The sequence below is a fragment of the Nyctibius grandis genome, chromosome 10 (genome assembly GCF_013368605.1).
Source record: "Nyctibius grandis isolate bNycGra1 chromosome 10, bNycGra1.pri, whole genome shotgun sequence".
Classification (NCBI taxonomy): domain Eukaryota; kingdom Metazoa; phylum Chordata; class Aves; order Nyctibiiformes; family Nyctibiidae; genus Nyctibius; species Nyctibius grandis.
The window spans coordinates 20,777,735-20,800,236 of NC_090667.1; the positions used below are offsets into that span (position 1 = coordinate 20,777,735).

The 22,502-nt window shown below is 35.2% G+C and overlaps 1 protein-coding gene across 1 annotated transcript in view; it reads right to left on the reverse strand.

Moving 5' to 3' along the window:
* Nucleotides 1-7,248: 7,248 nt before the first annotated feature.
* Nucleotides 7,249-22,502, reverse strand: part of ERC2 (ELKS/RAB6-interacting/CAST family member 2) — a 432,595-nt gene continuing 417,341 nt past the window's right edge. Inside the window, 1 exon segment of the mRNA XM_068409226.1 lies at nt 7,249-7,329. Within this exon segment, the coding sequence (XP_068265327.1) occupies nt 7,249-7,329 (81 nt within the window).

Consider the following 22,502-nt stretch of genomic DNA (forward strand, 5'->3'; position numbering starts at 1 on the left):
TTATAATCAAAGCTTATTTTATGTTTCAACGATATATTACCCACAAAAGGATCCAGACTTTACTGAAGGGGCTGGTCTAACCCATTAGCTACCTACACAAGCTACAGTTTGAACCACAGACTCCAAAACAGAACAAAGAGCTTGCCTTTTTTCAAGAAAGCCTCAGCAGAACTGTGTCTCAGGATGTAACCTTCAGTATCCCTCAGCATTTCAGATTGTGCAATATATATGGAAGGAGAGTGAGGAAAATACATAGGAGGGTCACACAGTCATAACATTGTAAAGCACAAATGCCCACTATTTATTGTATTCTGTTTAATAAAACTTTATTTTTACAACTCTTTTAATTGTATCTTAAGAGTAGGATCTAGACCTGCTGCATACCTACACATGTATTGAACTTTACTTGCATGGATCAAATTAAAACCATCAATTTGCATTACCAGTTTCGACTGGCAATAAAGCCAAAATTAATTAAGTACTGTAGGTATGCCACATTACGCCACTTCCAAAAATCAGTTTGCTAAAGGAAATCTTCCCGGAGAAAATGTCAGTTGTGTACTTTTCAATATGCTTCATATTTCTGCAGTTTTCTGCATCAATTTGTTATGGAACTATCTTTCAGATTATCCCTGCTTTTATTTTGTTTGGTGTTTGTTTTTAAGCAGAGTCATAAATGTATTTCCATTTCATGCTATTCCCAGTTAGGAATAAAATGACGGTACTTCCAAGACAGAAAATTACCGGGGAATCTGTTCTGCATTTGTAGGCAGGAGTGAGGCACTTTGAATGGAGAAGAAGAATTAAATTAGCCCCAGACATAGGGGCTGAATACTAGCCACATGTTTTTGAAGCGAGTATCTGCAAACCCTTTCCTATAGATCCTTTATAGTCTGAAATTTATACATATAAATATAACAATATAGGTATAATCTGCTAAAAAGTTTGCTGCCCTACAGCAAGGACAAGTCTATGCAATTTTTTGGCAAAACACTTTTTTTTTTCTTTCTCTTCCAAAGGGACCACTAATCTTTGAATAAAATATTTTTACCTTCCCCCACAGCCACCAGTTTAGAATGAAAGCATATTCCATGTTTAAGATTCTATATTTACTTAGTTTAAATATTTATGGGTGAGATGTATATACAATATTGAATAAAACAGAAACCAGATTCATTCCTTAATGAGTGAGAAAGAATAGACTTCATATGGGGCAAAAAGTAGCGTTAGAAATTGTCACTACTTCTTTAAAGTCAGTAACCATAAGAAACGTTAAGTCTTCTCAACTACTGTACAGAATAACAAAACCTAAAGAAAGTGTTATTAGTTTTTCTTCTATATTATCAGATTTTTATGACAAAGGTTAGAATGTTCAAAAATGTGTTTAAATTTATTCAGCTGTTCTCATAGTTTCATGTTTCACTGGGCTGTTACACTGCATTATGTTCCCATATGATTGGATTAAAGCTATCTAACAGGCTGGTTGTTATTAGTCCAGCATCTGAATACTTGTTCAGAACCTTCTTCATCAAGTATTGACAAGCTGCAAAAGTCATATTGAAATCTTCTTTTTTTTTTTTTAAAAAAAAAAAAAAAAAAAAGGGTATTGATGGCATTTTTCAGATCAACGCTTCTAAAGACTGCTCTTCCTCCAAAGACACTGATAAACTAAAAATGGTGTTAAATCCAGTCACGGGGGGACTGGACAGCCCAAGGGAGAGGTAATGGGATACAGAGACTTTAACCTTTAGGTCATCAATTTAAATTCAGCTCAAGCTGATCATGACCAACATTCCCACATGATGAATGTTTGTTAGCCTGTGTAAAGAAATAGATACAATAAATATTGGTGGACACATTACCAAGGTAACTGATCCCTTTTGGTAATCTCTGAAGAATACCTACACACTGACAGGGCACAAAACAATCCTGATTCCTGTAGCTTCATGGAATCCATCATCCACTGCATATTCCAAAACAATGTCCCAACCTCAATCAAATTACTTACAAAAGGTTTTGGAATTTTTTTTTTTCAGTAGGTGCACGTTTCAACTAGAACCATCTTCAACAGTGATCACCACTGAGTTCACCTTGTCATAATAAAGTACAAGGTGCAAAAACGGAGAGAGAAAACTATATTGAAAAGCGCCATTAAATGCATTGCTGTTATGTCCCAAGTACTATTGCTAGGTAGATTTGGTTGAACTGTTAAAAGTGTGGATATACAAAAAACAGAGAAAAACCTGAGATAGCTGACAGGAATAACCAGAGGCATGGAAAGACAGCTTTATATGGAGTCTGAGATTGAGATTTAGTTTAGAGTCCAGATTAATAAATGTTGGCTGGTATTAATATATAAAGTAATGATTATTACAGGCATTTCTTCAGAGCCTGCGGGTTATGAATAAAGCTAGGCACAAAGGTTCTTTCCTAGCCTATAAGAATTCCAGAGATTTCAGAAGGGTCTTCTTAGTATTAGGACAAATCCTTTCACAATTTCCACAAAAGGAGAGATACCCAACCTATTACAGACAATAGTCCAGTGGTAATGACAGTTGCCTTGGATGCATTAGATATTCAGCTGGGTTTAAGTCTCTATTCAGCTGGATTCAGAAAAGGAAATTGAACCAAAGTCACATGTCTTAAAGGATAATGCCCTAACGATTAGACTCTGGGTATTGTAATGCAGATTTCTCTCAAGGTTTCTTGTTGAGCAGTTCCATTTTCAATAAATTAGTTATTTGCTATTTGAAATTAAAGCAGCCTAAAGGAACTTTCTTTAAACTACCCTGGATATGAGAGAGGTTTCAGGTTCGATAAGGCAACAGTTGCTATCAAAAACTCTGTTAACTTGAAAAATTCCATAGCAGCTTTGGTATTTCCAAGAGCAAATGCAAATAAGTTTCAGACATCTGTGAACACTCTTTTTTTTTTCTTTGTGGCAACACTAAAGAGGGGACAGTGAGACAAGGCCATGCAATCTTTTCCTGTTCAAGATATCAAGTGATTTAAGGCTCAGGTATCATTGCTACTAATCATCCATCCACGAACCTCTCATATAAAATACAAATAACAAAATATGCAATAAAATGAAAACTGTTTTCATTTAAAATTGATCCAGGTAAAACACAACAACATTCGTATTACTTCTTTTTTTTTTGCTAAGTGACAATGCAGTTGACCATTTTTACACCTGGGAGAATAAGGCCTTTAATCTGAGCTTCAACTAACATATGAGTCATCTTTACTGTGATTTTTTTTTTTATCCTTCCTACCTGTAATCTTGAAAATATGCTGTTCCCAAATTGAATACTAATTTTCATGTGATTTTAACCGTAAGTCTGTTTTTCAGGTCTATAGATTGTCTTACATTTGACTATTACCTGACTCTATCAAGATGCTTATTGATCACAAGTTTTAATTATTATAACTGCCTTATGCAGGGCTTCCCAAAGAACACCAATTCAAATGAACTAGAATCATGTAATATAGTTTATCCATGGTTATACAAAAATTATTCATTCCGGAAGACCTCTACTCACCTGCAAAGTTTACCACTCTATCAAGTCAAAGCTTTTAAAAATTTTCCCTTCTGTAGAAATGTTTGTTTTCCCCACTCTCCTACTCAATTTTCTGATTCCAGTTTTCTTTCAGTCCTCTTTATCCTTCTCTGTCATTACGTGGGTTATTACAGTGTTTTTTTAGAGATTTATCCCAAATTCATAACGCTGGTATCTACGCACCCATTGATTTCCCCCTTTCACATACTAACAAACACCCACTTCTCTAGAGCAAACAACACTGTGCTAAGCAGTTCCCTACACGGGTAAGTCCCCATGCTCACAAAATCATCAGTAAGATGTTGACTTACAATCTTTATCAATTTAACTTCTGTTCACTGTGAAAGGAGAGATAGCATTAAACTGTGAAAATGGTAGCCCTTCTAAAGACAGATTATGAGACAGTGAAAGTCCTGTGAGGGGAAACATAAATGCTGCCAAATGAACTGCACATAAATCTACTCAGTCAATAACCAGGATAACGACTGCATCCTTCCTACTTGTGCTGAGTGCTATCCTACTATATGAAAAGCTCCACTGCAATGAAAATAGACACTAGTGAGAAAGAAAAAGACTTGTCCTTAAAACCAACAGCCTGTCATGAATTTAAGTTTCTATTCCCACCACTCCCACCCCCAATTTACCGTATTACAAAGCAGCAACAGTTCACAATGTAATACATTTGGATACCAAACTAGGTGATACATCTACTGCCAGAAAAGTAATGGGTAATGAATCACATTATTCCTCCAGTGTTTTAAACAGGTAGAAACAATAATAAAAAAACTGCCAAGGAAGTCCACAGTTCTAATTTTATACTGTCTATAGCTCTTCAGACTAAAAATAATTCACAGATGTCATTTTCAAAATTAGCATTTCTATTAAAAAGAAAACCAGACTCATCTTAGTTGATCTTAGACATTGACTTACCAGAATAATTCCACTGAGGCAGATAAATGCATTTGCACAAATAAGGACCTGCACTGCAGGACTTAATAAAAACATACATAATGAAAAAACCAAAATGATAGCCTAGGAATTAAGTCAGAAATTTTGACAAACATCTATTTTATAACTGCAATACAGTTAATTTAGTTGACTATTCCTGAGATCAGATCTAATACACGCTGCTCTGCAGAACTGCCTGAAAAGCATTAACACATTTAAAGCATTTTCACTTTTTAGAGCTTCAAAATGCACTGTGTCTTTCTATGGTTCATAACTGTCAATGCACTTTTACACCACAAATTCTTCCTATCATCCTTTAATTACAACACATTCTTTTAAAGTTAACTTATGTTTGAAAAAAAGGTTCGTAAAAATCCCTCAGTTCTACATTCAAAGGAGCTGTTAAATCAAAATAAACTAATTACAGGCCGAAAAATATGGGAATTTAAAACAAGACATGAGCAGAACTTAGGCACCTCCAGTCATAATGGTGATCCTCAAGGCTCCTGTCTCATCCTGGAGACTTCTATTCTCTGAAGACAATAGAGTTTTCTATGGTAAGATAGGCCAAACACAGGAGCTGCATCCCTGTGCATGGCCAGAGTTCACCTGCCCAGCCAGGACTGAACATCTCGCTGCACAGCTTATGTCTAAGCCTGACTGGGATCTAGGAATGAAGCCCACCCCTGCACAGATGATCTGAGGAGTTTGGTCCAACAGGTGTTCTCAAAGACAGCCTAAGACAGCCTAATAAAAACCAACTAGATGGGTTCCCTACAAAATTCTTCATGTGCTATTTCTTTCTAGAATGATACATGAACAGCTGTCATTCCTAGCCTAGCAGTAGGACTACTCATCCCAGAAGCAAAATCCCCAGGTTCAATTTCTTCTTCAGTCTAGGACTCAAAGCAATGTCTTTTTGCAGAATGTTCTAATCACTAGGCTACAGGCTGCACTAAATGCTGGGACAAGGACAGGGATATATTAAAGCTCTCCTGTTGAAGCTGTATCATTGTAGAGAAAATAATTCAAGATTCATTGGGCCAGAGAAAGAACACAAGAGGGAGCAAGAGTCTGTAGCCTAGTGATTTGGGCACTCAGCTGGGAAAAGGAGTCCTGGGTTCCTGGCCTTTGATCCATAGAAGGTTCATGATATTTATCTAACAGCCTTTCCATGATGTAAGTCCTAGCTTGAATCTGGCTATGTTTTCCTTCTTCATCCAAGTTGATAAATAATATTTTGTGTAATCACATTTATCAGTTTGAATTTCACAAACATCAACATGTCTTTTGTGTGCTTTTAATGCTAAATTTTAAATAGAGAACATCAATAAAACTGAAATGCGTCAAAACTCTAAAGCTTATTTCAAATTAATTTTGGTTTATATGTATAAAAAATACAAGAACTTACTTGAGAGCAGGTTAAAAATAATATTAAAATGCAAATACATTTATTTACCCATGTCAGTAATGCTGCTTTGAATTACCAAGTTGGAATTTATTTTTTCATCTCATCTTTCTCAGGAAGTGGTAAGATTTTTAAGAAGTTATAACAACAATAATAGACTTCTCATATCCTAATTCTGCTCAGTTTCAGTTTCTGATTCTCACTTAATAGTATTTTCGTTTTCTGTTTCTCGTTCCCTAGCACAACAGTGCAATGTCATTCAGGCAACTGTTTAAATCCAAGCAAGTTTACCCTGAAATTCCCACTCCAACAATTTCATGCACATATTTCTGTTTTTGCTAAACAGTCTTTTTATAATAGCTTCATTTTGAGCCTAGGCCTACATAACAAGGTCCCTTTAAATAATATTCCATGCCTTGAAACATATTACAAAAACTGTTATATCAAGTCAAGTTATGCAACAGCTCTCTATGGTTTTAGCATATTTACTCTGTCACGCCACATGTGAGACTGCAGCCTCCACAACAAAACCTTTACACACTGAAGTCATTATCTCTGTGAAGTCTGCAACTGGCATTTAAAACTTATTGATGGCCTGGGTATTGGTGGCTCAGTAGGCAGCACTCTTGCCGGAGGCCCAGAAGGTCAGAGGTTCACATTCTGCTCAAAGAACAAGTTGGACATATTCCAGGATTGTGTGTGGGCTGTGCTAGACTCCTAAAGGGGCAGTCCTTAGGACAGTAAGTGAAACCTTGTCTGTTTTGTGGATATCAAAGTCCTCTTGGAAATGGAAGAGGAAGAGTAACAAGCAAGTTTAACTTGCCTGAAAGCAAGTGAATGAAAATGAGCATACTTGCCGGGGACCCAGATTTAGTTGTGTGTGCTAAATACGGAATGGTATAACTACAATACACCGAACAGTTTTAAACGAGCCATTTCGGTCTTTGTGGTAAGCATATGTTCAAGGGCCAGGTACAGACTGCCAGGCATGCTCAGTATTAGCTAACTTCCATAATAGCACAATGACTCTGGATTCAGTTTCACACCATGGAACTACGAAAAAAGCATGTGTAGTTTCAGTAAGTGAGGAGGCTAAACAAAAAAAGTTTAACACTGGTAAAACTTCAGAGCATACTATATAATTACTGCAAAAAATCTTCAGCCAAATATCCAAGTCAATACTAGCAACATACATAGAGAATAATATAAATGGAGATTCAACCTGCTCTGGTGTTAAACTTCGATACTTGAATATCCCAGATGTCTCCCTCCTCCTCTTCTTCTTTATAGACAGGTAAAGATGGATCTCTTGAAGGAACTGGGGATCACACTCTAGGCAAAGGTTGGACAGGTGATCAATGTACAGCATGAGATTTTGCCGTGGCTATGTGCCTCCAACAGTGACTGGATCATCTGGTTTAGAAAAACAATTAAAAATTGTAATATTCTCTAAAGAACTTATTTAGGGAAAATTAGCAAAAGGGAGAACTAATGATTTTTATAATAAGGAATGTATCACAGAACGTCTTCCCATAATTATACAGTTAATTTAAAAAATTCATTTATTTCTTATTTAACATTTAGTTTGTTAACTTTTTAATTCCTTCGAAGTTAGCCTTTACAGTATTGTATCCCATTTCCATTGGCAGAATGTGTTCAATAGTTACCAACAAGATACAAAGTTATTCTTACAAGTTTCAATTGCTTTTTTTGGTGTCTAACACAACCATACCAATTGCCAAGGCCCGGCCAGGCCCAGTATTTAAACAGGCTTTGGAGCAAGCCACTATTTATTAGCTAAATGGGATTCTACTCTGTAGTGCACTTCAGGGAGGTATTCACAGAGGTTAATGTTTGTTAACGAAGATTCATCTCCCAATACACCCTCCGTTGTCAACAGACTGAAAGAGCATTTTCTAAAGAACTATTCAGAGCACCTAAAGTGAGACTGTTTCTTCTAGCATTTAGGAACATCATCTTTTATCTACCTATCTTGTACATAGTGCTTTTTTTTTTTTTACCATCACAGAAAAACAAATAATGCCCTCCTTCCCAGAAAAATCCATTAGTATAATGGACCTTTAGGTTAAATTCTTTGAAATGAACCTGTATTTAAGCAACAGTGTTTACACACAATAGAAGAGATCATGAATTACAAGCATCATGACATCTTTAGGCTATCACAGAATTAATGTGTAAGCAATGTGCATCTTAACAAAAACAAGTTAACGATGACATTATTTCTAGTTTAGAAACAGAGGAACCCATAGCATAATCCCAGTGCAAATTTGCAAAGAATTATGAGTTCATTTTGTCACTAAAATATGAAAAGAAGCTATTTCAAGGAATGAAGGATGTCCTCTTAACCTGTGACAACAAATTTGTTTGTTTTTTTCTCTTCTCAGTAAGAAAGCAATTAGTTTTCTTCCCAATAAAAATATCCTTGTCCATATACAAACACTCCTGGTAATCATGTAATTACCTTACCCAATCAGATTAAATTGCTGTCAGTTGAGTTCCCACTGTTGATTAACTTTTGCATACTCTAAACCTAAATGAAGTCTTTGGTAAAGTCACTTAGTCATTTACAAAGGTGTCTCTATGATTCCAAAAAGTATAACAGCAACATATTATTTGCTATAATCATCAAATATCCAAGGTCATGGATAGATCACAGTGGACCCCTTTTTTAAAACCCAAAGAAATACAGAATTAAACTATGTTGCTTATTTTTGTGTTTCTTGCCATGACTTCGAAATGTAATAGTAACCTTTGACCTCCACACATTAAACACCATAATTATGTAATTAAAACTAATTATGCAATTTAACATACATATTTTTGTCCTACAACAGGCAGGTCAATTACCTCACTCATTGACCTTGGAAGCTTTCACAGTTTAAACAAAACAATGAGGCTTTCAATTAATTTTAAAGCACAAACAGAGAAGGAGCAGCAGAACCACAAGTCTTCAAGCTAATATTGCATAGATGGATCACTTACAAATCTCTTCATTTTGTATTACATAAAATAAATCCCTTGATAAAAACTTCTAAACCTCTTTCTTTCTTATATGTTTCTATTATTAGAAATGTTAACACATTTGTGAACAAATCATACACACATTACTTGCCAAATGCAAGCAAGAAAGGAAGCCATGTATTCTGTTTTTCTTTGTCCCACTTCTTTCCTTCTATGTGGTTTCCTTCGCTTCCTCCTGTATCGCTCTACCTCTCTCCCTGTTTCACCTTCACTTTCTTAAGTCCTTTTCTTTCCGCTTGTTTCTTTGTTATCTTCTCGGTTCCATTGCTAGCTGTAAAACTTGATGACAATTTATATATTATCAAACTGCTGTAGCTGTTGCTTTTTCCAGTTTCCACTTGCATCCCTAACCCCATTCACGGGATGGTGTTTCTCATCAGAGCCTGGCTCCTGCCGATGATAATCCAGCACACTGAGGGGACTCTGGACTGCAGAAAGCTACAGCTAAAATAAACATGGCACATGCTCTAAACAGCATTCCAAATTTTCCAGTGTGGGAAGTGTGGTACAAGTGAGAGACACTTTATGAAATTATTGAAATAGGTTTCACCTGGATAATGTCTTTATTCTCTTCACACACTTAAGTAAGTTCTATATACTGCACTGAAAATTCTGAAATTGTACAACAGAGACTCATGCAATATTACATTGCATCCAAGGAACTTCTTTCTTTTCATAGAATAAAATTATCATCATAGTTCAGCTACATTTTTATTTTTCAGTAAACTAAATCCCATTCACTAAAAAACAGCTCTTAAAGGAAGTATAAGCCTAGGAGCTCTACATGGAAAAGGATCACGTTCTGCTACCCTGTTTTTTTAACTGCTGTCTTAGCCACAAATAGTTCCACCAAAGTTGATAGGCTTAGCTGTGAAGTAAAGTGACAGACAATGTATATATAGGTATACCAATCAAGCTTTAAAATGTTTTCTCTAAACCTTGTTTTATGTGGGGATCAGAAAACAGCTACTGGCAAAATACATATGCAAATCTTTGCTAACTTCTTGACAGTAAGGCAAAAATATCTACAGCACACTTTGTGTTTTGGTGTCTTTGGAGTCCTTCTGGTTCTCTGCTTTTTACTCCTGACTTGCACAAGCAGCTCAAAAAGATACCAGTAAACCTTTGACGCAATGGAAACAAGGAGCACTGAACTCTGAATGAGGAGTTACAACAGGAAAGAAACAATTTAGGATGGTAGCAGGCCTTATTGCAACACTAAACCTCAAATCGGATCTGATTTGTATAAAGTAAATCAATATATTGAAATAGTACCCCAAATTTCTGGACAACAGTTTGAAGGAAAATAATATAGTGTGTGTGTAGAAATTCTGTCCAAGGGAATGAGAGAGATTATTCCTTATACTCTGATTTAACAAAAAGGTTCCTTCTGTTTTGAATGGAACACTAAAATTCTAATTCAGCTCATAGAGCATCCCAAACAGAGCAGCAAAAGAATGTGTGAAGGAGTCCAAATATGGTGCTATTGAAACAGAGTGGATTAGAGGAATTGGGACAGAATCCTACAAGTGGCTAAATAGCAGCAGGAGATCAGCTTCATAAACAGCAGGATGCTGTTCTTTCCAGACGTGAGTGACATAATACAGGCAAAACAATCAAGATTTTAGCTGATAAATGTATGCATTAGGAAAAGGCCTTGCTGCAGAACTTTTGTACTCAACAAACTTTTAGGTAAATTCTGTAGACCTAATTTACACTGGAGAGCATTTTGTCTTACACGAACATGTCACGTTAATCATGTAAAACAGAATCCTTTACAATGTAAAGAAAATAATTTTTAAGAGCCTAAATGTAGAAAACACGAGTATTTGTTTAATGATTCAGTAAACGGATAAAGCCAAAAGCTTTCGTAGTTTGACACAGCTTCAATTCTGTCCTGAGCAATTCTATGTATGTTAGGTTAAATATACATAAAAATATTAGCCCCAAATATCTAGGATATCTAGAATGAGTTACAAAATCTACGTAAGCCTATTGATTATTCACAAATTCCATATTATAGCAGTAGTATTACAGAAGTTTTAAGGTTCTGAAGGGAACAGTTGCATTTGTAGAGACATATTGAGATACCAAAATAAGATGAACTTAATGAAAAATAAGAATAGATCATTTTGATTTCTAAATGTGATGGGGTTTTATAAAATCACACTTTCATTCTAAACATCTATTTTTCACTCACACTATTTTCAAAATACTGTTTAAAAGGCTAAGATTCCACTTATTTTCCATCTTATGCTATGAGCAACCAGAAGAAAATTTATTCCATTGCTTTTTAGCTAGGGAAGTGCAAAACATTAAGTGTAAAACATTCACCTGTCTTCCCCAAATTCTTCCCTGTCCTCCACAAAATATCCTTGTGGACTAATCACTTTAGTAAGTTTGAAATAAATTATAATTCTTAGGTCAGGAACAGATTTCAGTCTGGAGTAGAGGCCACACTTCCCCTTGACTCTTAGAACATTGAGAGATAAGAATTTTTGAGTGGTGGGGTAACTACAGGAGGCCTGGTAGAGAGCTACAGAACATTGGAGCACACCACAAGTCCATCCACCACAGCACTCTTTCTCCTGTGGTGGCTCCTGGTATACTCTCCCAGCTTAAGCAATGTTCACAGCATAGATTTTATGCACAGCAAACAGTATCTCAGCATTTAATAGCCTCTGATGAATTCCCTGCCCCCCCCCCCCATGAATTCATCAAATCTCTTTTTGCACCAGTAAAAACTCTGGCACTCACAGCATCATGTAGCAAGAAGTTCCACAGATGAATTGCAGTTTATAGGAAGAAATACCCCATCCTTCCCGCCCTCTATTTTTTTTTAAACACCCCAAGTGCTAATTTTATTTGATGCTCAGATTAATTGTAATATGAGAGATAATAAGTAGCTGTTTTGAATTCACTTCATCAAGGATGGCTTTATACTTTCTGGAAACTCATAGGCATTTGGGTAAACCTTATTAGTTCTCCGGTTATCAATTACCCAGTTGATTGTTTTCATTCAGAAATCAGTTTAAGAGGCAGTTGTGCCTTTGAGAACATGAGCTGTAGTGATTAATGAGGCAGGACAGAGAAAAGGCCAACCAGAAGCACAAAGGCACAGAGTTCCCCTGACATGGCTTAAGCATCTGAAGACTGTATTCCCTGAGCCCCTTCTCAGCACATAACCAGAATTTCACCTATCATCTGATCACAAAACAGGCATTTCACATCACATGATTGAGGGAACATGACAGATGATGTCTACATTTTGATAATTCGATGGACGTGGAAATAGATTTATGGTAATTTCTTCTGGAGAAAGACCAGATTACAGAGCAGATCATGTTCTTGCTGGCTGGCTCCAGTCTATGGATCTTGTCACAAGTTGGCCATCTATGATGTTAATGTGTATCATTTCTGTAGATCTTTCATAAAACTGTATGATCAGGAATTTGAAATTATGTAGAGATAGCCATAGTATTCAGCAGTTCTAGCTCTAGTCCCCTGTTCAGCTGAAAAACAACTGGACAATGCTGCTTTTCTATTACCTGCAGCATTGTGCAGTTATTGAAATGTGTAGTCATCTTGTTCTCATCACCACAGGGAGTGTGACTTATTTACATGTACGGGTGTATTGCACATTTATAGCATGTTTGGTACAGAGCAGAGCAGCTCTGTAAAAGCTGATTAAGACATTATGCTGAACTAAAAATTGGATGCTTTGTGAGTATCTGCGTTTTGGCCTTTCCCCAAATGTCTTCCCCCCTCAAAGTGAGAGGGGACAGCTGGAGTAGACTAACTTTCTGTACACAAGAGACTTTTTTTCTTTCCTTTTGAAGGTATTACTTGCATGTTATTACATTTACATAAAGGATCTTTATTCTTTCCCATATATAGTAAATTGTACTTGGGTATGTGAACATTGTATAGCCATTTGCCCCCCAAATACAAAATAGAATTATCCTCACTGTCATTCAAGCTTCCCCCCCCATTACAAAGAACTGATGCAAATCTATTTTTGTTTGGTCTGTTTTATGCTAACAGCAATTAATTCTAAAGCCTACAGCATAAAGACATACAAGTATCACACATGTTTTTAATCTACAAGCAAGTTATCCAATTATTTTAGGTAAACTTTATGATCACAACCATTCTTACCAACTCTGATACCATAGGTTATTTTCTTCTTAATGGCTTAAGACTCATATACACTGCTATGGGGAATATACTCTTGAACGTTCCTCATGTTTTACCTCCTGATCTTGAAATAATAATATAATCAATGAGCACATTTTGTTTATACTTATTAGTAAAAAGGCACTAAAAGCATGCTGGGAAATAATATTCCATGCCTTAGGACTCAAAGAAGTTCTTTTATAAATAGAGCTTGTGTAAATCACAGACAAAGTTGACAAATTTCATGGATTAGTCATGCTGAAAATATCAGATTTCATGGTTTAAAACAGATTAATATGAAAATCATATTAGGATCCCGATTATCCAAATTCTGCCTGTTGTTGAAGAATAAAATGAAAAATAGTGATTACACTTGCACTGTCACATATAGAGCGTAAATCCTCCTCATCGACCATGCACCTTTTAAAACCTCTGAAATCTATATTTAGCTACATTAGGCAAGACACGCTAGAACCAGAACATCGGGAATCATCGAGACTCTAGTACATTCAAGATATTTCAATGCATTTTTCCATCAAATTATCCTAACATGAAAATATTTTGTCACCTTTTAGAAAAACTTCTAAAGGAAGAAAAAGACTTTGAAATCAAAGCTGCTATTTTCACAATTAATTATATTTGATGCATTTAATTAAAAACTAGGGCAAAAATCTCCTAAAGAAGTTCCAGTTTAACAGAGTATCTCGGTATTCTGGTAAAAATGTAACATTCATACCAGGGAAAAACAACATTTGGAGTTAAGAGGAACTACCGGTTTTCATGTAAAACTTCAGGGCTTTTAAGTCTTTCATGATGATGTAATTTAAAGTAAGGCCTTATTTAAAAGAGAGGTTACATATAACCATGTGATTCAAAGAGATTTGTCGACTACATAGCTACTTGGCTTGACGCCTACATCTCTCCTATTTAGTGTATAGACCAACTTGTCATCTTTGCGTATGAAGACAGCCAATTTGTCAAGCATTTGCTTTAATTCTTTTTCTTTGTCTTCTTTACAATATCCTTCATATACATCCTGGTCATCAATATCATATATCTGACTGGAGGATGGAAATTCATTTGTGTCTCCGTCTTATTTCCTTTGCATGCAATCCTCCTGGGTCTTATAGGATGTACTTAATAAGAACCACATTATTCTGCTAAAGGAAGTCCTTGAGCAGACTTTGAGAAGCAGTATGGCAAATTAGTTTCAGAACGTGGAAGGTCAGGTTGGAAATAAAAAGCTGTAGTTATCTGCAGTATTTTCTGCAATTCAGAAAGTAAGAAAAAGAGATCTAACTTTCAAGAAAGGATTTGTTTGATGTTTTTTCCTTTAGAAAGCTGGACTAATTTATCCACAAACAATAACATGTTGGACATTAGCTGAAAAAAACCTAAAATTAGCTTTTAGTTATATTCCCATTTTTAATATATAAATATATCACATTTCTCTTCCGAGTGTATTTAAATGCTTTTGTTTCCACAAACTTAGAACATTATTTGCAACAAATTCTATACCATTCAAATATTTAAATTTAGAAGTGTGTTTGAGTTTGAACATAAATAGCCCTTTAGATGGTTGGAAATGCCAGGTTTATAGCTGTCCTTGAAACCTTAATTCTGCCCCCTGGTGTCTATGAATTATGGTTATGTCTAACTAATGATCACACATTATTTTTCACTCTAGGATCTCAGCGTCATTCAGTTCACAGGCTAAAAGTTTTTTACAGAATGAAGTTACCTTTCAATACTACCAAAGTTTTTAAAATACTGCCTTTGCTAAGCATCTCCCTGAAACTCTGTTACTGTTTCCTTCCTGGGCTTCTCTGTGCTGCTCATCACGATATCTGGACATCTCTAGAACACTAACAAACTGCTTTCTGCATCTTCTTTGTGATATGAAAAGAGGATTATTATCTGTGTGGGAAAAGATGGTGCACAGACACTGGGCACAGTTTCAAAAGTCTTTCTTTGTTGCAGATGTCTTGGTCATTTGCTCTAATGCGTTAGGCTTACTTGTGTAAAGTTCTTCAGTTTTTATAGTCCTTTTCATTTTTGAAACAGTTGTATGGAATTTAACATGTTATATTTGACCCATCCCTATAAAAAAAATTGTACATTTTATTTTCCTCATTTTGTAGATGTTAAAAGGTGATTTTTGCCTAAGCAGCCTTGAGAACTGTTAGAACTGACCTAAAATTCAGATCCACTCCTAGTGCTTCAAGCATTGGTTTTGCTCCTGATGACCAGATACTTTTACTACCATAATGGTGGTGTTTTCATTGCTCTGAGGTACTGTGAATGCTCTATACATCTGAGCCAGGTCGTGACTGAAATAAATAGAGGTTCACACAATACCTATATTTTAGTCTACACAATTTGCTAGCACAAAAGAAATCTGTAGTGAGAGAATGGATAGGGCTAAGTTGACCAATAACATTATTGTTTGTCTCTCTCACAGTAACTGTCCCATTCAATATGCAACTCAAGAATGTATTTAGTATAATAGATAGCAAGCATGGAACAGCAGTGAGGTGCTACAGAAAAGGTAGTAAATGGCTGTATAACTGAAAAGCGCTGTAACATGTACCAAAAAGGGCACCAAAACAAAACCAATATGAGCTACTTTAAATCTGGCACTTCCTAACTTCTAGACTTTTGATTTACACTATAATGTCAATTTAATGAAGCTATTTTGTTGACTCACAATGCAGATTTGCTGTATTAAAAGACAAAAGTTACAGACAACTTTAATGATGGCTTGCTTTGTTAAAACACACTGGAGCATAAATCTATCACCTATTCTCTGAACAAAATCTGAGTGCCTTCTCTAGAGTGGCCATGCAAATTAAAAAACAGTGAAAATAGGGCTTTTGATTCTTTAAACCTGCCAGCTTTTCCTCCCTATTTTTAAATGGAACTGATCCAAAAATCAGCTGGACGTATATGGAGTCTTTTTCTTGATTTCACAGTTAGGTGACATACAGCTTGGAGGAGTTTGAGCAATGCATATGGTCAGGTTAAAAATATCAGATCTACTCTTTGTTTTTACCATCTAGTTTTCAATCACACAGTCCTCAATGTATTTCTCATTATCCGTTCTAACATCAGTAAATTAGAATCAACTACAAAATTTAATTAAATAAATTTCTTCATAGAAGCAATGAAAGCATCATTAAGACCCAATAGTCTCAGTCAAGTCTATCAAAAACCTGCACCTCTTTTTGGCAAGAGCAGATTAAAACTGAAATACTATGAAAATAGTATTTATCTTTCTCTCCAATAGTGAGCTTATGCGTTTTGTGTCTGTGTTTCATTCTCCTCAGTGATGAAAAACTATTATAATCAATTTTTGGTTCTTAACATTTTGGGATGCAAGAACTGCAAGAGACATGTTTGATTTTCTATTGACACTGAAATGTGAAAAAATACCCACAAAATTTCCTTTGCAATTCTAAAAAAAAAAAGAAAGGAATACAAATTTTGGACTAAATTTGGTCAAAACTTTGATAAAATAATCTCTCCCCCACCTTCTTATGTACTAAAAGAAATAAGTAATCCATGTTTGTAAAGTGTTTTAATGACCTCAGGTGAAATTACAGAAATGCAAAGCAAGTATAATTGTTGTTATTATGATGAAAACGTCTAGTTCTACTCACTATGTTCATTGCCTTAAGTAACACAGTGGGTAGCCTGTTATTACTAAACGAATAAACTTTTTCATCAAACACTCTTTATAAAAATATTTCCCTGGAAATGTAACACAGCATGTAGCAAGACTACTACAATTTTCCATCAACTATGAGTACATGCAGCATAGGTACTGTATTTAGATAATTTTACTTGAGCTTTTTGGCAATAGTTCCTCTCAAGGAAACCTACATTAACCTGAAATTTAGAGTCTGTTATCCCCAGGCCAGCTTCACTGGAATTTTTAATATGGCACTGTCTATTCAACAGTTGTGTGTAAAATGCCAATAAACTAGCCAGAAAAGAGCTGAAGGGCTAATTGCCTTTTAACTCCACTGTGATGATAAAGTCACGTAGAAAGAAAGGAAAAACTCCCACTGCTTTAACAAGTTTATCTGACTGCCACTTTAACATTCTCTGTCTGCATGCACTTTAGTGCATTCACCAATAAAAGGATAAAAGCATTCAAAATCCTGTACCCTCAATAACTAAGAAAGTCCAGATTCAAAACGTCTGCTCTGCTGGAATGAGCCCATTAGGTCAGCTAGCTTTTTGCATGGTACTTTATTTCAATTATACAGTATATAGCAAGAAAAATTTTCCTTTTGATGCAAAAGATTATAAATCCTTAGGAAACTGGTGTGAGAGAAGAAAAGGAAGGACACCATTTTGAAATAATAAGAAAAAGTAGAAACTGCTTCTCACAGATGAAGGGTGAAATGGTGCCAATCAAGTCAGTGGTGAAATCCCCATTGACTTTAATAGGGCAAGGCTTTAATCTCAAAATAAAATACAATACAGGAAAATATAGCATCATTTAATTTTTAATGCTGGATAAATATGTAATTTCAATTTTCAATTATTCTCTGCTCCTTCAACGACATTTTATATGCTTCTCTTCTATACTTTGCTCTTCAAAAATCCAGTTTTATAAATACAATTTTTTATCTGATTGTGAATGAGATTTTCTAGCTACCTCTGGTTTTCTGCACTTTTTGCACAGTGTTATTTGTTATTAATCCATAATTAAAAGTAGGCATCAAATAATATCAGTTATGGAAGTCAATATTTATAGACAAAGGGCATATTTTCCTTTGCCAGTTGAGTGATAACCATTCTTGTCCTACTTGATTCCACAAAATAAGATGGTTATTAAAAGACATTTCACAGAATGATAGAAAGGAACAAGCTAGTGGTCACTTAATTTTTTTTCTAGACCTGTATTTTTCACTTTGACCAGAGAAGGAATACAATCAGCTCTGATAATGAATTGACCTGTTCCACTTAATAAAATAAAAGCAGCAGTAGAGGCATTGTGATTGCCAGCTGCAAACCAGAGTGTTGTTTTTCTATTAAAAATCTCTTCCATGTTTTTCTTATTGTAACCTGGAAAGAGTACAAAATATGAAATCCAAAGGAATTTCTACAGAAAAGAATACTGTTAACACTGAAAAGTTCCTCAAGTACTCACAAAAGCAAATATATATCATATTACAGTGAAATTTAAAAGCAGAAGTTCAAAGTAAAAATGAAGTGTCCTTCAAAACAGACTTATGTGCATCAGAGTCTATGCATTAATGTATTTATTTCCATACAGTTCTGCATTTCCCTTCGCCATCACTTCATAATTTGTTCCAGATTTTGTTATTTCTTTCACATTTGAAGGCACATTGTTCCACATTTGGGTGATGAAAGACTGAACTGGATGGAAGTACAGTGAAATGTTAGAAAGCGAATGAAAACAAAAATGAAGTTAAATTTTCAATTTATAAGGTAGTAACGAAACTAAAGAAAATTTAGTGCTTAGGGAGACCCAGGATGTTCATGTTCACAGTACAAAATAAACAACTTTGCTATCCTTCCAAATTTAAAATGCCACTACCTAAGGGAAGTAATGAATTTATCCATAACAATAAACTACTTTTAGGTTGTCACTGCAGTTCAGGGGTATTCTTAAAGCTTAGATCTTTGTTACTAGATTAGAAGGCAGAGTAAACTAAAAGATCAAGCTAATCTAGGATAAACTTCTTTTCCACAGTTCAAAGGCATTGGCCTTTCCACAGGTTCAATTGCAGGTTTCTTTGAAGATGTGCCCTAAAGTTCATTAAAGAAATTTCACTGACTTGAACTGATTTCAACATTAAAAAGATAATGCAAGAGCTTCATTGGCAGAAAGAACTTGACAGACTGACTTTGAAGCTTTTTTAGGTGGTATTAGATTATTTTTTTATTCCTCCACTAAAAGCCTACTTTTAAACAGATCTTTATGTTTAAATCCTTAAGAAAACTTTAAAAATAAAATGAAAAAAATCTTGAAACACAGATTTTAAGAAATCCAGTAAAAAAATCATTACTTAATTCTTTCTACAGCATTACCGATTTTTCCCCCTCATTAACAATATTTCCAGGTGGTAGCGCACACAGTGAACTGTCAGTTATTGCTTATGCAGCATCTAATCTGTTCATAAAGTTTGCAAAGAAATATAATGGCAAGAACAGCTGCAGTCTTTAACAGTGTAAGATTTAAACAGATTTACATAGCCTTGTCTTAATAATAGGTGCTCCATAGCCTATGTCAATAGTAATTTGAAGAGGAAAACACTGTTTAAGATTTTCTCAACCTCTGCTGAAATTGAGAGACACGTTTGCTGATTATAACTCCAGAGTTATACTTGGTCATTAAGATAAACATTTGGTTTTTTACACTAGGCTGAATGCTAATCTCCTTATTCAGAAAAAAAAAAAAAAGTAACTGTTGGTATGACAGTCTAAGGAAGAGGGCTTTTACTAATAAACTAGCTGAAGGGGAGACTGTGGCCAGAGAACGGGACTGCACATACTTTCAAGATTTGTTACCAAATAGCTTGCAATGTATTACAATTATATACTTTTTTAGTACGTAATGCTGCACTGATGACATGAAAAAAAATTAACACACTGAAAATTACCCAAATCAAGGGTTAGCATATCAGCATCAGGTTTCAGAATATACAGGCATCCTCTAACTTTCTAGCAACACAATCTGTAGAGTTCCTGGTTACTACAGACTTCAGACTTCTGCACCAGACTCACAAAATGGTATGTTCATGTTTACTCTAAATACTAACTCACTGACCAGATCCTGTCAAATAAAAGCCCCATCATGGAGTCTGACAACTACTATTTTGCAAACACTGCTGATGCATGGAACTTGGCTTCTTGAACAATAAATTCTACACATTTAGGTACTTGCATTGCCTCAAAAATTGCCTACAGGACAAATCAAATATTCTGGCCACACTCTATACCACCTCTAAGTTATTCTACCTTGAACCTTTGTGAGAAAATCCTAAACAGAGAACTGTCATATGTAACAGGGTTTATTTGAAACACATCATCCTTTGCTTTTTGATGTATCCTTTGTTACTCTCTGTCTTCATAAAAGCACACAGCTGTCTCTAAGTCTATTTATTTTATTTACTTAGCTTTTTTGAGTTCAAGATTTTATCTTGTAGATTTAAAAAAAAAATGACAGAACTAACTGTCAATGTTGACACATTCAGGCCTTGTAGTAAAAGCTGTCAGGCTATGCAGCTCACTCGAGGAAACTGTTTTATCAGAATAATGGAATTGATTTCAAAATAATTATTTAAAAAATTAAAGATGACCGATACAGGTATACATACTGAGGATAAAACACTGAAAGCAAATCTTTTTCTCTATATTCAACCTCTTGCAGTGATGAAGAAGAAAATATTTTACTGATTAAAAGGATATTGAGAAGCTGATCCTTCTTTCTGTCACTTAGTTTAACCGCATAATGTGATTAAATCCTAGACACATATCGACGATCTTTTTTAAATTTACACAATGAATTTCCAGAAGTTTGTCTACTATCTTGCATACAGTCTACTTAATGTATTACACACACAGAAAAAACTTCTATGGTATAACAACATTATCATCTTACAAGTTCCAACAAGCAAAATGTAAAAAGTTCCAGAATTAAGATTATCCATTCAACTTGAATTTTGTACCTTATTAGATATTAGTTATGACACAGTCCTTAACTCTGCATATTATGTTTTTCCCCAGGACTCCTGCCTCGATCAGTAAACACAATGTATGTCAGACACTCACCTGTGACCAACTAGCCAACATTTTTGATACGTGTTATCTTCAAGCTTAGTTAATTGAATGCTATTCGAACACTATTGTAAAACCAGAACTGTTAATTTCATTCAGGCTTTTCTAGAGCATTCTTTATTATGACATAATTGCACTCAGTTACCTGAGTATCAGCATCCACTACTCGGTCAACTTGTAGTTATCCTCATGTCTCTGGATTCTCTTCCATTACTCCCATTAGGGATTTTGCTCAGTCAGTTCCAATTTGCCCTCCAACTTCCATATTCAATCATTCTTATTTGCGTACTCCTACCTCTACCATGCCCTCTAATCCCCATCTCACAATCCCCTCCTTCACGGTTTAGCAGTGCCAATTTTTTTCCATGTCTCCTGACCCACCTACCATTATTCCCATCTGTTTGCACAGCTACCTCATCTCTACCTTACTCCTGCAGCTGTTTTACCCTTTCTTTTCTATTGAGATATATTCCCAAACTCTTTTCCCTCCTGCCTCAAGGTTTTTCATCAGTCTCAGTCCTCTCTGGATCTCATTCTCCCCCCTTAAATCAACTCGTTGAGAAAAATCCCAGCTATGGACTAGCAGATGACACAGAAGATACAGGAGAGACAAAGACAAAGCTTTAGCTCTGGACCTGGCATGACAGAAGCCATACCAAACTTAAAACAAGGGAAATTTTCCTCAGCCCCAGAGCTGATCATGAAGATGGAATCCTTGTTGCAAAAGCCTAATGATGTCATGCAAAGTGGGATTCTTCTAAAAGACAATAAATTAACCAAATTTAACAAACATTTACTTGGACAACAAAAAGTACATCCATGAAATGAATACTATCCAACTGCTAAAACTCAGGACACCACCTTGAAGCACTGGGATCAGTAAACATTTTTAAAGAAATTTCCACTTATATTGTTTACTAGTTAAGGTTTGGGGTTTTGTTTACCTATATCCTCTGTCTTGGAAATAGCTGAGCCTTTTCAGCTAAGCACACGGAACCATTTGTGCAGGGTATAAACTCTTGAGACAGATACCTCACTTGGCAAGTGTCCCAAGTAATTTTATAAAATTATCAGCTAAAAGAAAGGGTTTCTATATGGGAAAGGTCAGGTGACCTTTAAAAGATTAAAGGATACTAGGCAGGTTTGTAAACTGGGAGTATATAATGCAGATAAATAAACCCATACTCCTGCTTTATTGTAATAACTTATTTAATTTGTTTCTTTTTGTTGATGGAACCAGAAAGGGGATTCTGAAGTGCTGTAATTATAAAATAAAAAAGTAGAAAAACTTGATTGATAATTATTTGTTAAAACAGCTGAAAAAACCTATTAAAGAAACCCCAGCAGAACAAGTTAATAAACAGTGTAAAAGTTCTTTATAAAAAAACTATATTGATGTAATTTTTGTGTATTGATATAATGATATTTACATATTGATATATATTTCACATATTGGTATAAATGTTCGTATATTGATATCATTTTGGGGTCCTTCTTGCTAAGGACAAAAAAAAAATCCAGCAGAATAGAAATAAAAAATTGTTGTATACATA